Genomic DNA, 14,979 nt, shown 5'->3' on the forward strand with positions numbered 1-14,979 from the left:
GGAATTGTAATAGATTCATTTAAAATTATGTGGCAAAATTAAATTTAACGCTGATACAATCTAATTTATTAACATTAAACACCCTTATAGATGTATTAATTCATTATGAAACCCAACAAAATATAAATCTTAGTTACAAAATTGTGTTTATTCAATACAAATTTTCTGATGACGGATATTTTCTAAAATTCACCACTTAGTCCACTGAATATACCCCGCATCCATATATCTCAACACATTTTATTTTGTTAGGAGTAAAAGCTAAAATTTATCCTAGAATAATTTTGAGGGATATTGGTTAGATTAGATAATCTGTAGTTGGAAAAGTCATATTTCTATAATGTCTCGACAAGCTTCTCGTTTTGACACTAAAAAAGTTGTAAGTTTAATATAACTTATAGTTGAATTATTTTGATAGCGGGTAGTCACTATCGAAGGTTCGCTTATATTCCATTCGATTTTGCAGTAATTGTATGAGAAACCAAATTTGATTTCACGTCTCAGTTTTACAATATTCATCTCGAAAAGGTGCATGGAGAATAATCACAATACAATAAACAATAAATTGAACAAGACTTCGGGTACCATCACCGTTGTAGCACAAAATAATCGGAACTTACAAAATCAAAAGCAAATACAATTCATCCCCATGATGACTGCTGGTGGTGCCCAAATTATTATTGGACAAGTTCCACAACAACAAGCTCAATCCTCTAATGCAACGGGAGCACCGGCAACCAGTCTCATACCTCTTCAGACGAACCAAATAATGTTACAACAGCCACAGCAAGCAGCTCAACCCATGCAACTACTTCAATTACCGGATGGTCAAACAATATTTTACCAACCACCTACAACTTCATTGACGCTTGACCCAAGTACTGCTGCTACTCAAGCAACACCGCAACCACAGCTTATTAACATTAACGGTCAATTAATGCAAATTGCTACGGCCCCTACGCATCCACAAGGTGCGACAGGCACCGCTCCAGCAGTGGGACAACAAATAATTATGATGCCTCAAGCGGGAACAACAACAACTGTTGCAGTACCTCAAGCTGCCGCTGCAGTATCATCACAACAACCAACGTCTGCCACAATTTCTAATACTACGGCAAACGATGTTACTTCAGCGGGAGTACAAGCGGAAGACGACTCAAGTAAGGGTGAATCGGAAGAAGAACCTCTCTATGTCAATGCCAAACAATATAAAAGAATACTCATAAGACGACAAGCTCGTGCAAAACTTGAATCCCGCATACCTAAGGAACGTTCCAAGTATTTGCACGAATCTCGACATCGCCATGCAATGAATAGAGTACGTGGAGAAGGAGGCCGATTCCACTCTGCTCAAATTAAAGGTGAATTAAGTGCGTCTGGACTTAACAACTGCGAATCGCAAATGCAACCGGTACAAACACGAGCATCTGTGCGTACTGCACCAAAGTTAATCGCTCCACATCAGGGGCCCATTCCAGCGCCAACGCCAAATATTACAATTACACCAATAAAATAAATCATTTGGAAAAGTCTACAATAACCAATACCAGTTTTAGTTTTAAGGAAATTAACATTATATACATATATTTATTTAATTTCCACTCTAATTAGATGTTACTTAGATAAAGACTAACCGCTATCAATGTAACCGTATTGTAATTATCTCTAATAAATAATTTGTAATCCCCAGAATGCCGAGTTCTTAACACTCACTTATGGTGCGCTTGTAACTCAAATGTTACGAGATTTTGAAAACATCGAAGATGTAAATAAACAACTTGAACGTATAGGCTATAATATGGGTATGAGATTAATTGAAGATTTCCTAGCACGAACCTCCGCTCCACGCTGTTTGGAAATGCGCGAAACGGCAGATCGCATACAACAGGCCTTCCGCATCTACCTAAATGTACAACCGACTATTTCCAACTGGTCTGCCTCTTCAGATGAATTTTCATTAGTTTTTGAAACCAATCCCTTAACGGAATTCGTCGAACTGCCTCAGGATTTGACCAATTTGCGCTACAGTTCTATACTTAATGGCTGTATACGCGGTGCTCTCGAGATGGTGCAATTGGATGTTCAATGCTGGTTTGTTCAGGTATTATATATGCAAAATGTTTGCAATACTTATTTTAGGGGCATCTTGAATATACTTTTTCATGTATATATTACTATTCTGTAATTCAGGATCAACTAAAAGGTGACAATGTAACGGAGCTTCGAATTAAATTTTTGCGACGCCTGGAAGACGCTATACCTGCAGGCGAGGATTAGAAGCGTAGTGGCACAGATTACTGGAGTATTTTAGAATAAGATTGTTAGCAAAGGATATTAGTAGCATTCCTGCATTAATTTTTGTTTAATTACATAAGCGTGACTAGCATATTTTGGTTTCCAGGCCTCATACTTTAAGGAAAACATCGCTCGCACTGCGCAAATGTATAAGAAGATAGGACTCTAGCTGATAAAGCTATATGCGGCGAATTATTATTTATACAAAATGTGTATATTAAAACAACATTTAAATGAATTTAAAATATTTTTAATAAAGGCAAACATTATAACAAAGTACAAAGCGATTCATATTGAATATATTTATTAATACATAATACAGGCACTTTGGTTAACATGAACTTTAAAAACAAAATAAAATACAGCCAAGTACTTTGGCTTAACAGGTATTTGTATACCGATTACTTACATTATAAATAATTAATGTTCTTGATTTATAATGCATATGGCATTTATGTATTCATGTATACATGTACAAGTAAACACGATTGTATGCAAAAGTGTAGATATGCAATATGATAAATTACAAACACTATTTGGATATCATCAAAGTTCAAATGTATAAAAAAAAACAATTTGTAATTTTCTATTGTGTAAAAATCTTGTAAACAATACATTGGTATTTCCCATAAAATAATTGAACAAAATTTTTTTTTCAAATACTGCAATACCAGTGTCTGGACAAATAATGGTAAACTACTTGGGAGGAAATGATAAATGAATATGTCCATAAATATTATACACTCATAAGTTAACTCTAACATTGTTCAATCGTGTAAGGGAAATTTAACATAAAAAGTTGTAATGATTTTGTAATCATCTAACTCAATTTTTCGAAGCTATAGCAACATCCTAATCTCTATAAACATATGATCACTTTTAAATACAACAGTGAAATTTTTCTAGCATTTAATCAATTATCTTTTAATAAAAATATTTATTATAACTCCGATACGCAAGGGTTTCATTGTACAAATCTTAAACTGTTATTATTGATAAATGGAGTTTTAAATCAAATCTTTGGTGTTGGTTAGAGCTTGGCAAATAGATAAATTTTGAAATCAGGCGTTTCAATTTTGACTCTGTGGACAAACCATAAGATTTAGATTCTTTCGTGTCAGTACACGTCGCAAAGCCTGCAGAGTTTTAGTACATATAATAACGCAACAGCCATTAGCAACACCTTCAGCAGGGCTTTTGCACGTGCATGAAGAACTTTTGAGTGATTTTGGAGGTGGGACACGGTGGTTGTCTAGATTTGAAGACGATGTATCTTTTACAGCAGGGGACTTCGATGCACAACAACTGCTGCTACTGCCGCCTACTGAGCTCATTTGTTGGCTTGTTGTTTTGGACATGTCGGTTGCAGCGCAAGCTCTTGGTGTATTCTTATCGGCACCACAGCAACCGCCACCAGTACTACTACCCATAGAAGCCAAGTTTTGTAGCAATAATGCCACATCTTCGATATTTTGATTTATGTCAGCTTCACGCTTCGCCGATGCTCTTTCTTTTTTACTTTGACAGCATTCCTTACCGCGATTAATCGTTTTAGGCTTAGCTGTTAAGCTTCTTTCTAATTTTTGATTATGCGTGTTTTGTGGCTGCGGCTGCATTTGTGGTTTATGGTTATGGCAACATTTGTGTTTATTATTTGCTTCCTTCCTACATGGCGTTTCATTGCTGCAACCGCCTTGACAGTTCTGAGTTTGATCGCATTTACAATTTGTACAACCACAAATTCCAGCATCAGCAGTTATTTGTTTCAAAGTTGGTTTATCGCTCCTGAGATCCACTTCAATTAAACCAGAGGCATCTTCAGGCACCTGTTTTGCTTGTTGCAATGTCTCTTGCAGAAGATGTGCATTATTATCGATGGTCATTAAAATTTCATTTAGTAGAGACTCAGTTTCCATATCTTCTGTATCGTTATTGTATTGCATATCCTCTTTCAATAGTTGTTCAATGCTCTCTTCGGTTGGAATCATATCCATGGATTGATCTGCGTTTATTGAGGAATTAACGACGGTCTCCTCAAGTTTATTTCCTATTTCTGCTATTCCATTGATACTATTACTAACATCGATATCCATTTGTAGGTTGGGCATCGCTTGCATTTGAGACGGCGCTGATATAGGTAGATCTAATGGTGTTGGTTTGTATGGGTTGTCATTATTGCTAATGTCCAAGTAGTCGCAAGGATCGGTTGATTCCGGTAGTATTGACGTACTAGTGTCCAGTATAGAACCAGTGTTGCTTATAATTGCAACTTCTGCCTTGCCGAAATTACCATAGTTCTGTTGCAAATCTACAAAGCTCGGCACCTCGGTAGGAAGTGCTACACAAGCATTGGTGACTGGCGCCATTGGCATAATTGGTTTCGAAATAAGCACACCTGCGTCTACCCAAGGTGTAGGAATTTCCTCTTCTGCGGCGTATGCCAGCTGTAATGCCTGTGACGTTTCCGGAAAGGAATTACATTCAATTTTGGGCGTCAAAATAGGCATAGCGGTATTTCTCACTTCTGGCATTTGTACAGGAAACAAATCAGCTCTATTATATTCAGCCGATTCCGATTTGATGAAATTCAGTGGGCTTAATGACGGCAAGCTGCCATCATCAACAACGCTTTGAATGCACGAACTTTCCTCTCTCTCATCTTCTCCATTTGATGTGTGCTCCTCATTGTAACCACTACTATCGCTTTCTACTTTAATAGATGTAATTTCTGAATTTTCAGCAAATTGGAACTGCTTAGGATCTTTTTTCACCTTCAAACGGCGTTCCTTGTTATTGCTCAAGTTATTTTGCCTTCTATTTCGTTGTTTTTGATGGGTTTTCTTATGTGACTTCAGGCTGTGTGATGTACTGAAGGACTTCTGGCAACTTACCTCCTCACATGGATAAGGTCTTTCACCTGTGTGTGTACGAATATGGGTTTTAAGATGGTGTGAAGCGGTGAAGGCTTTACCACAGGTGTCCTCAGGACATTTATATGGCCGCTCTTGGGTGTGTGTACGCATATGTTTTTTTAGATCACTAAGGGTAGTAAAGCATTTTTGACATATCTCACAATTGAATGTTTCACCGTTGTGCAATCTTAAGTGGGCTTGTAATCTGTAAAAGAACAATAAAGGTTTAGGTATTAATGCAGCCATACATTATGCTACATTCTCGCGAAAAGAATTAGAGGCGTATACTTTTAGCAATACAGTATGTCAATAAAAACTTGTTCACTTAATAAATACTATAAATAATAATAATAACAATAAATAGATATAAAAAAGTTCGCATCGATTTCGTCTTTTTTTGACTTTAAACTTAAGTATTTCCAAACAACTATATTTCCTATATAATAACGGATATCATTATAATCTAATATGGGGAACTAGCTCAGATTTTTTCTAATTTAACTTAATATATCTTTGTTTCTATACGGTTAATATAGGAAAAAGATGCCGACTTCGTTTTTTTGAGATTTCTCACAAATTTATTAAACTTTTGGGTATGATATGGATATAAATATCTATATGTGAGTATTTAAAAAATTTTAGGTTGATTTTGACTACTTTTTTAGAGCCACTATTTATGCAATGTTTATTAATATTCGTTTGACATTTTATTTTCATCAGACCAAGCTGAATCATAATTGAAATATTTTGGAAAAGTTATAGTTTGACATTGGTGGTTCAGTTGTTGTATATTATACATACCTGTAACGTGTGTTAAAAGCTTTTTCACAACCAGTTATCTCGCATTCATAGGGTTTTACTTTAGTGTGTACCCTAATATGAATTTTTAAGCTGTACGAAGTAAGAAAAGCCTTACCACAGCTATCCTCGGTGCATTTAAAGCGATATTCACCTGAAATTAAATCAAATAGGGAAATGTAAGAAAGATAAAATATTTTAAACCCTAATTAGACGTATTCACATTAAAATCTATGAATATACTCAGGCTGCAAAACAGGTTTGAGAATTTCACAATGAAAATAATTTTATGTAAATAATTACGATCAAATTATGTTATTATTTATATGGCTCACCTTTGTGTGTCTTTAAATGCGTGCGCAGATTTCCAATGGTGCTGTAGCTACGACTGCAGTTTTCGTAGTTACAATTATAGCGACCCAGCGCTTCCTCCGAGTTCTACGTAAACAAGAATATGGAGATAAGAGAATTCGGAAAGGATTAGTGTTTGATAACTTCTTTTTATAGCCAATACGTTATTGTAGCAGTAAAAGGATTGTCCTTAGCTTGAAATACGTGTGTATATTTTTATTATCATCATAATATCGCCACAGATATTACAAACGTGCATGCTATATAAACATGAATTTAAAAATTACATCTAAAAATAATTAAAAATAAAATTCGATACTACAATAGCACACTTCAAAATCGCATTGAGATAGTAGTTGAATATTCGTGGAAATGGTGTTAAGATAGCATTCTTATTAAAAAGTAGTTATTCCGATGATAGCCATTGTAAGTAAAGTCTAAAAGAATTGTTAAATAAGAAAAAACTGATTGATTAGGGATATGCTGTACTACAAACGCGCTTTCCGTAATTGTATCATTAAATGTATGTATTTAATTACTGTTATTTTGAACGCGATAATATGTATGTATAGATAAATGTATATATATATATTGATTTATATTTTATTATGTTATAAATTAATGGCAAAAGAAAATGTGGGATATTTGAAATGTATACCTCGAAAGTAGTAATTGTCGCATGAGTTGGCTCTCCTTTCTGTATGTGCAAGGCACCGGGGCGTATACATAATGAAAGTTCATCAGGCTGATTATTTACTTCCATGTAACTACAAACCACCGCAATTCGAAATTACATACATAGATTGCGAGAAACAAGAACATTGAATATTTTAATTCAAAATAATGTAAGTATGTTTTGTTTATTGCAAACATATCGTTGCCTAGTTTCATTTGTTTAATTATTCTTGTAAGCTGCAGCGGATCTGTCAGTAAGGAAAGCAAATTCGGCGATTGTAATTTTATTTGTTTTAATAAAAAGCCACAAAATTTTATTTTACATCGAAAAAAAAAATATCAGCAGAACAATTTGTACAACATCTATAAAGTACTTAGCGTTTATTTATTTATTTATTTTTTTTGTGATTTGTAATACAAATATATTAATGTGAGCCGGCACAAGTTAGGAGAGGCAATTCGCTTCAATACTGCTTGGTAAATTAATGCAAAACAAATTAACGTTCATGTCCGTTTCAGACTATACAATGCTGAATACACAAAAATTATCCAAAAAACAATAATAGCTGCTGTCGGAATCATTCATTTATTATTAATGGAGCTTGTACATACGTATGTAAATATATACACATAAAATTTCTATATACCTACACAAAAATTTAGATGGTTAGACATAAAAAAAAAATATTTGCAGCTGACGCCAAATAAAAACTCATTAACTAAAGTTAATTTTGACTGCTTATTTACACATATAATTTTATACATTTTTAAGATGTGTGTTTTGTATCTATGTATTTTTGAACATATCCTCAATTTTCTTTTGCTGTTTGGCGACAAGACAACCTTTAAATGGGTCGTTGGTTCTCAACCTAGCAAAATTATGATGTAATTTATAATAAGGCTTTTCAAAAATTGTACTACAAATGTATTATCTAGACTTCCTGCTTCCAAATAAATAAAATAAGGGACTAAAAATATATAGAGTATTACATTTTTAATAAGGAAATTTATTAAAAGATACATAAATTATTGTTGTGACGAAAAAAATTTTAAATACTAAAATATGTAAAATAATGTTATTAACAGGGCCGACCCGAGACAGTTTACCGCCCCTTCAAAGCCAGTTCAGAGTATAAAAATGTAAACAAAATTAGCCAAAATGCGGTCCTAAAATTATTGTGCTCTATACAGTTGCCTAACTAGCCTATATGGACGGGCTGGCACTGGTTATTAGTTGGTTTACTCTATTGAATTTTGTTTTCTCATTGTACATATGTATACATATGTTTATAGTATATATTATACTATGTTTTTCTGAATCTGCCATTTGATAGTGTAATGGACTAATTATTGAAATATTTTTAATAGTATAAAAATAAATTTCCTATAATTGCGAAGTATGTATGTATGTACGTTTATTTATATTTTGTAAAAGTTCATTAAATAGAAAGTTCGGCAAATGCGCTCATCATATTAATTGGCTATTTATAGTATTGGCCAAGAAGGCATCACTCCAACGACATCACCTTAACACCGCACATCATGCTTTACCTCACCCACTCAATAGAAACAGATATGTATGGATATATATAATAATATACATATATACTTACATTGTATGTACAATAGAGTGTGCATAAATTGGTATTTAAACTTTTTGTTATTTTAGGTATTTTACAAATAAAAATATATTAATTTTGGCAGGTGTTTACAGAAAAAAAGACGACACGAATGACTACCTTTTAAGATTCGTACTTAGACCGAATTTATTAAGCACCTATGAAAACCAGACATCCATTCACAATACATATGTATACGAAGGATTGGGGAGAGCAATCACAATCATATAATATAAGGTGTGGTGCATCAATTTTAATATATATACATACATACATAAAATTATATTTGACTGCGCTGAAGTGAAATATTTTCACCAATTAGCAACAAAATGTTGTGAATACAGCAAATGATTTTAATCCAATTTTGCGATGAGAGGAATATAATTGATTTCAGCCACCCGACTTTGCTTTCTACAAATTAAATCTCAAATGTGCATTAAAAACCATAAAATTAAATATATTACAAACCATTAAATCTATGTAAGATGCAATTCTATTCAATGAAAAAGGCAGGAAAGAAGTAAATAAAAGGCACAAACTTAGCAATTAAATAACTTCTTGAATCAGTGAAATCCGATTCCTAGAAATGTTAAGATATTTCTGAATACATTTCATAGTATTTACAAATACAATTTCTTTAACTACCTTAGTTCTGGACTACAAAATTAATCAGTAGGAATAAGATTTTCCAGAAAAACTATTAATTACATCTTTAAAAAATTTCTTCAAATGATCAAAAGTCATATATAACAGTTAAAAAACTTGACACTCGAATATATACCGTTTAACAAATCTAATAAAAAAAATCTGCGACTTTTCAGTGGTAACCACAAAGGGACAACGATGAAGGTTAGAATTGAGATGCATACAAAAGTAACAAAAGCAAAAATAATTACTTTAAGCAGATACATTAGTGAAGTTATTAAAAATTAAATAAAAATACTCTAGTTTACGATATTATTAAAGAAGCACACAAATATATGTATATATGTATGTAAATATAAATATCTATTACACAAATACATATATTTATTGTATAAACGCATTTGGTTAACTAATTTGTAACCATTTGTTCAGTAGTTCAGTAGATAGAATAAAGAAAAACAGCATCATGCATCAAACAAGACTGTTAAAAAAAAGAAATATTAGGTTAAATTTCAAATTATCCAGAAATCTACTAAAAGCCTTTCTAAACAAGAAAGCATTCGGGCAATTGAAATTAGAACTACCTTTCTTTAAAGTTATTATCTCTTGACTTGTGTAGCTGATGATCAATAAAAACTGGAGCAATGTAGGTCGACGACGGTGGTGATAATAAATGGTTATTAGCAAAATCCACTTCTGACTTGTCCATGTAAGTGTTGTTTTGCATTGATATTTGATCATAGCAAACTAATGGTGTACTATGTATAGATGTTGGACAATTCATTGCCACCACAGTAGGAGGCCGTACTTGCACTAGCTGTTGGTCTTGAAACTTGTATTCTAACTTTAAGCAAATGTCATCTTGTTTATTATTATTCACTGATTTTGTGTACAGGAGCGTGTCCTCATCAAGCGTATTTACAAAATCGACATTTGTAGAAGGGAAATCTGTAACATCTTCTATATCAAAATTTGACGAGTTTTGTATGGTTTCATGCGGCTGTATTTGCATAATTATCGGCGGTTGTGTCACTTCATATGATTCATTAGACATAAAAGAAGATGATGTTGATAATGGGGATAATAACGGATATTGAGCATTTGATAACATTTTTGTAGGTGATTTTTCGGAGCTAGAAATATAAGAATTGCACGTAGTGGATGGATTTGGAAATGTCTGAGCTTCGGATATTAATATATCTGGTGTATCTAATGAATCATTCAAAAAACGCATTAAATTGTCACCAGTTTCTTCATTATTATCGTCACAGTCGTCGACAGGATTGCTAACGTATGTGTTAACAGAAGAAGACAAAGAGGCATATGATAACGACAAATCACTACATATGTTATCCCCTCTCATATTTTCATCACTTTCATGAGCCATTATTGCATTGTATATTGGATAAGCCATATCTGTAGTGTCTTCTATAGCTAAGCTTAATCCTAAATGATGGAGCACCTGTTGATGTAAATGCTGTTCTGTATCATTGGCCAATTGAACTGTATTATCAATTAAGTTTATTTGCTGCGTAATATCTTGAGTTTTAGATGATTTAACCGAAAAATCAGTCGGATATTCTTCCAAACTATCCAACAATTCCAATTGTAGCTCTGGTGACATTGCGGTAGATGACGTAGAGGTTGATGGAATAGAGCTATATGCAGAGGACTGGTCATCTATTATAAATGTATCACTATTAGCGCTATCATTTTCTGTGCTCATTGTTCTCATCGATATTATTGGTTCTTTTGCATGCACATTTTCCGCAGATTTCAATGTAGTTGACCGAATAAAATCCATTGCGTCACACTTTTATTACTTCTCTATTTTGAACTCTTTTTTCACTATTATCTTTATCAATTAAGCTAATTTTATACTATTGAAAAATAAAAATAAATAACTTGCAATTATTGCACCCGATCTCGGTCATTATCGCGATAAAAGTCAAGAGAAATACGATCAGGTACTTTAGTAGAATAAAAACCGAAACATTCTGGTATGCTTATGGTACTGACTGACACAAATACTGAAAATTTGAGTTTGGTGCAAATAAAAATAATTGTGCAATTAACATAATTAATTTTTTGAGAAAAAGTATTAAAAATATGGTTAAATATAGTATTTAACGCAAATATTTTTTATTTTCTTGTTGTCTAACTAGTTAAAAATACACGATATTTAATTTTAATGTTGAATGTTTTATATCCGGGAAACCAGAAAAATGCAACCCTGCGAGTAGGTGATTTTAGTGAACTGCCAGTCATCGTGATTGTCAGCATATGTCAATTGGATCGGTAAAGAAGTCCAAATAGGAATTTTATATTGTAAAAATAATAATTTGCAAAATAGAAATATTTAAATATGAGTGTACGTGTAATTAATGATGATGCCCACTTTCAATCAGAGCTTAGTTCAGCCGGAATACGTCTTGTGGTCGTAGATTTTACTGCTAGTTGGTAAGGAACTGAGTTATGTGTGCGTATACATTTAACATCACCGAATTTGGGTCTAAGTAAGCTGGATGTACCAGGTTTTATATCCGGCAAACAATGTCAATTCAGTAGTGCTGTTCAAAATTATTTGGGGACTATTAATGCTGTTAGAATAATATTGTTATGTATTTATATATTTATTTTTTCTTCGCAGGTGTGGACCATGTCAACGTATAGCACCACATTTCGAGATTCTTCCAACCAAATATCCAAAAGCAATATTTCTCAAAGTTGACGTTGATAAATGTCAGGACACAGCAGCGAGCCAAGGTGTTTCAGCTATGCCCACATTTATATTTTATCGGAACAGGGTAATAATAATATCTCATTTGTATTGTATTATGTCTTTTCTTAATTGAATTTTGTTATGATACACAGACAAAAATAGATCGTGTCCAAGGTGCTGATATAATGGTATTAGAAAATAAGATTCAGGAGCTTATCGGCTCTAGTGGCGGAGACGAAGCTGGTGAGGACTACGGTCAAGGTCTTGTATGTACACTTAATTGCAAAAATTCAGAACATGTATTAGAATATAATTTTCGTTTTAGATGGAGTTAAATACATTCATTTCGAAACAGGAATGTGAATGTTTGAACGAAGCTGATGACCATTGCTTAAATCATTGTCTTACATCGAATGGTGGTTATCTGCAATCGGATTGTGATGAGCAATTAATATTGTCAGTAACATTTAATCAACTTGTGAAAATACACTCATTGAAGTTCAAAGCTCCACCACACTTAGGACCAAAAGAAATTAAACTGTTTATAAATCAACCAAGGACAATCGATTTTGACATGGCCGAGTCTATGACAAGTGTGCAAGATTTAACGTAAGCAGTTTCTTTATCTCGCATACATGATAATTGGTTAAAATTTACCATTGTTTATTTAATGATTTAGCTTGGATCCGAAGGAGCTTGAAAACGGCCAGCCAATCAATCTGCGTTACGTGAAATTTCAGAACGTTCAAAATATTCAAATTTACGTTCGTAACAATCAATCAGGGGGAGAAGTTACACAAATAGACTACATTGCATTCATAGGATCTCCTATTATGACAACAAAGATGACCGATTTTAAACGTGTCGCAGGAAAAAAAGGAGAAAGTCATTAAAAGAATTCAATGAAAGGATCGAAATGCACACATATTTCTGGATTAATGAGAAATATTTCCATCTAATTTCCTACTGTTTCTATTGTAACAAATATATATCTGACTACATACAGCATATTTATAGAATAATAATTGGGTGTATTCTTGTCGATACAGTGCAAATCTGTCAACTCGGTTCTATTTACAATTGGTTTCATCAGCTATTTATTTACAAATTCCCAATCACCTTTATTTGACATTTCTTATATTTATTAATATTATTTACATTATTAATCAAAATTTTCAAGGTGTTATTCAAAGACGGCTGTTGTTGGAATACTCGTCCGTAGATAATTTATTTAGTTTCCGCTTTTGTATATCATCCATTAAGATGGACCATGCCTTATCTGCTTGTTGTTGGGTGAACTCATCTGACCACTGCGAACTAAAAACAATGTGTGATTTGGATACTACCTCACTATTTTCCATTTGACTATCGACTCGTTTTCGAGCTTCTTCTTCGCTTAAACCGTTGCGTTGTATAATGCGCTGTACCGCAAGATCAGGAGTAACAATTGTTGACCATACTTCATGACATTCATTTTCCCAACCAGCTTTTAATAAGATAGCAGCTTCTATAACTACAACATCGCATTTATGCTGATCGTGAACAGCGCGTATTCGCTTTTTAACCTCTGTTAATAGTTGAGGCCAAACAATATTATTCAAAGTTTGTAATTGTTTGGGATCGTTGAAAACAATTTCACCAAGTCTTTTGCGATCTATTCGTCTATCTTTGTTCACAATATCTTTTCCAAAGTGATTAATTATTTTCTGATAGCAAACTTGACCTGGCTCATATATTTGATGTGCAATCTTGTCGCAATCTAAAATTTTTGCACCCTTTTTAAGCAATCTATCGCACATAATGCTTTTTCCAGATGCTATACCACCTGTTAAACCTATTATATATGGCTTATCGCAGAGATTGGGACGCGGCTAAATTTGAAAGAAGCAATTATTACCATTTTGGTAGAAATGATGGTTAATTTACCTCGGGTTGTTTCAGTCGAGTTCCCAATAAGTCAATACGTGTATTACTAGAACTCATTTTCTTTTCTTTTGGACCGCTACTTAAGTGTGTGGATTCAACAAGTTCTATGCAATGTATTTCAAGTGGTCGCAAATTATTTTTGGTTCGTATCTCATTTACTTTATGACCACCCTTTAACGTTTCGGCGCTAACCACTATCATGTCCATATTAGGATCGCTTTTTGTTGGCCCAAAAGGATCATCAATTGGGACAATTTCATATTGTAAACTTGCATCAATTTCAGTGAGAAATTCCCGTATCTCAGCTATTCTAGATTCAACGGGTAAGATTAATTCCGGAAGAATTTTAGCTATAAATAATATAAATTTATATATTGAACGTTATTGTTGTGAAAGAATGACTTACACTTGTTCATTTTACTTGTTGTTACTCCAATCACTAAACGGCGACAACAGCGTATTACAGCTTGGGTAAGGAATATCTTGTGCCCTACATGTATACGATCAAAGGTTCCACCTACTACTACAGTATCGTACATTTTATTAGACTCGTTCACATTTTGTTGATCACAACTAATACTCGTGTTTTCATCTTGTTCTAGGTAAATCGGTTGACTGGGTATTTTAAAATGTTGAAGCATGCGTTCACAGAGTTCCGGGTAATGACTATCAGAGAACAACATATCAACTGGCCTTATTTGCAGTGCATTGACTCCTTGATCTCTCAACGATCCCACCAAAATGCTCAAAGATATATCCTTACGGCATAATTGATTATGGTCGACATACAATTGAGATATCAAGTGCCCCCAAATAGGCAATGGCTGTGTTTTTTCCGCGGGGATATTTAAGTGAATATATATTTTACCTACATATTTCTCAATAGCACGTAATGATTTTCCTATTTGCTTTACATTGGACACAATTAAGAGTCCAGTAGAAGCCATTTTGCTATACTTGAAACAGTACGACCTTTACCTGAACAAATTAATAAATGTTAAATAAAATGAAGTTGTGCGACAAAAATGTACTTCAA

At 33.4% G+C, this 14,979-nt stretch overlaps 4 protein-coding genes across 7 annotated transcripts; 2 read left to right on the forward strand and 2 right to left on the reverse strand.

Moving 5' to 3' along the window:
* The first annotated feature begins 218 nt into the window (after window positions 1–218).
* LOC108967008 (trafficking protein particle complex subunit 3) lies at window positions 219–2,549 on the forward strand. 3 transcript variants are annotated; one of them, XM_018930208.1, is made up of 4 exons: window positions 219–379; window positions 1,691–2,101; window positions 2,191–2,320; window positions 2,402–2,549. In XM_018930208.1, exons 1-3 carry the CDS (start codon window positions 341–343, stop codon window positions 2,275–2,277), a joined length of 537 nt encoding a protein of 178 aa, XP_018785753.1. In that variant the 5' UTR covers window positions 219–340; the 3' UTR covers window positions 2,278–2,320; window positions 2,402–2,549. The 3 variants fall into 3 exon arrangements, with proteins under 3 accessions (XP_018785753.1, XP_018785752.1, XP_018785750.1); XM_018930207.1 differs by having other exon boundaries at window positions 2,191–2,549; XM_018930205.1 differs by lacking the exons at window positions 1,691–2,101; window positions 2,191–2,320; window positions 2,402–2,549 and adding an exon at window positions 467–1,684.
* A 23-nt stretch (window positions 2,550–2,572) lies between these two features.
* LOC108967007 (zinc finger protein 64 homolog, isoforms 1 and 2) lies at window positions 2,573–11,230 on the reverse strand. Of its 2 annotated transcripts, XM_018930203.1 has the most exons (5): window positions 9,880–11,230; window positions 7,015–7,123; window positions 6,341–6,443; window positions 6,009–6,159; window positions 2,573–5,412 (listed from the first exon to the last, which is right to left on the reverse strand). In XM_018930203.1, exons 1-5 carry the CDS (start codon window positions 11,097–11,099, stop codon window positions 3,366–3,368), a joined length of 3,630 nt encoding a protein of 1,209 aa, XP_018785748.1. In that variant the 5' UTR covers window positions 11,100–11,230; the 3' UTR covers window positions 2,573–3,365. The 2 variants fall into 2 exon arrangements, with proteins under 2 accessions (XP_018785748.1, XP_018785749.1); XM_018930204.1 differs by lacking the exon at window positions 7,015–7,123 and having other exon boundaries at window positions 10,758–11,230.
* A 325-nt stretch (window positions 11,231–11,555) lies between these two features.
* Window positions 11,556–13,042, forward strand: LOC108967010 (thioredoxin-like protein 1). Its single transcript, XM_018930210.1, has 5 exons — window positions 11,556–11,755; window positions 11,946–12,102; window positions 12,170–12,283; window positions 12,343–12,626; window positions 12,697–13,042. The coding sequence occupies exons 1-5, from the start codon at window positions 11,661–11,663 to the stop codon at window positions 12,908–12,910; spliced, it is 864 nt and encodes a 287-aa protein (XP_018785755.1). The 5' UTR covers window positions 11,556–11,660; the 3' UTR covers window positions 12,911–13,042.
* A 95-nt stretch (window positions 13,043–13,137) lies between these two features.
* On the reverse strand, window positions 13,138–14,979 carry LOC108967009 (bifunctional coenzyme A synthase). The gene is made up of 3 exons (XM_018930209.1): window positions 14,350–14,979; window positions 13,944–14,293; window positions 13,138–13,888 (listed from the first exon to the last, which is right to left on the reverse strand). The coding sequence occupies exons 1-3, from the start codon at window positions 14,888–14,890 to the stop codon at window positions 13,205–13,207; spliced, it is 1,575 nt and encodes a 524-aa protein (XP_018785754.1). The 5' UTR covers window positions 14,891–14,979; the 3' UTR covers window positions 13,138–13,204.

This window comes from Bactrocera latifrons, unplaced genomic scaffold (assembly GCF_001853355.1).
Source record: "Bactrocera latifrons isolate USDA-ARS-PBARC rearing strain unplaced genomic scaffold, ASM185335v1 scaffold_172, whole genome shotgun sequence".
Lineage (NCBI taxonomy): Eukaryota > Metazoa > Arthropoda > Insecta > Diptera > Tephritidae > Bactrocera > Bactrocera latifrons.

Bases quoted from the DNA above. Each gene is read 5' to 3' on its own strand.
- LOC108967010 (XM_018930210.1), top strand. From the start codon at position 11,661: ATGAGTGTACGTGTAATTAATGATGATGCCCACTTTCAATCAGAGCTT. The intron at 11,756-11,945 runs GTAAGGAACTGA...TTTTCTTCGCAG, and splicing joins GTAGATTTTACTGCTAGTTG to GTGTGGACCATGTCAACGTA. The intron at 12,284-12,342 runs GTATGTACACTT...TTTTCGTTTTAG, and splicing joins AGGACTACGGTCAAGGTCTT to ATGGAGTTAAATACATTCAT.
- LOC108967007 (XM_018930203.1), bottom strand. From the start codon at position 11,099: ATGGATTTTATTCGGTCAACTACATTGAAATCTGCGGAAAATGTGCAT. The intron at 6,444-7,014 runs GTATACATTTCA...TTGTTTACGTAG, and splicing joins CGACAATTACTACTTTCGAG to AACTCGGAGGAAGCGCTGGG. The intron at 6,160-6,340 runs GTGAGCCATATA...ATTTAATTTCAG, and splicing joins GCATTTAAAGACACACAAAG to GTGAATATCGCTTTAAATGC.
- LOC108967009 (XM_018930209.1), bottom strand. From the start codon at position 14,890: ATGGCTTCTACTGGACTCTTAATTGTGTCCAATGTAAAGCAAATAGGA. The intron at 14,294-14,349 runs GTAAGTCATTCT...TATTATTTATAG, and splicing joins AACAAGTAAAATGAACAAGT to CTAAAATTCTTCCGGAATTA. The intron at 13,889-13,943 runs GTAAATTAACCA...TTTCAAATTTAG, and splicing joins CTCGACTGAAACAACCCGAG to CCGCGTCCCAATCTCTGCGA.
- LOC108967008 (XM_018930205.1), top strand. From the start codon at position 533: ATGGAGAATAATCACAATACAATAAACAATAAATTGAACAAGACTTCG.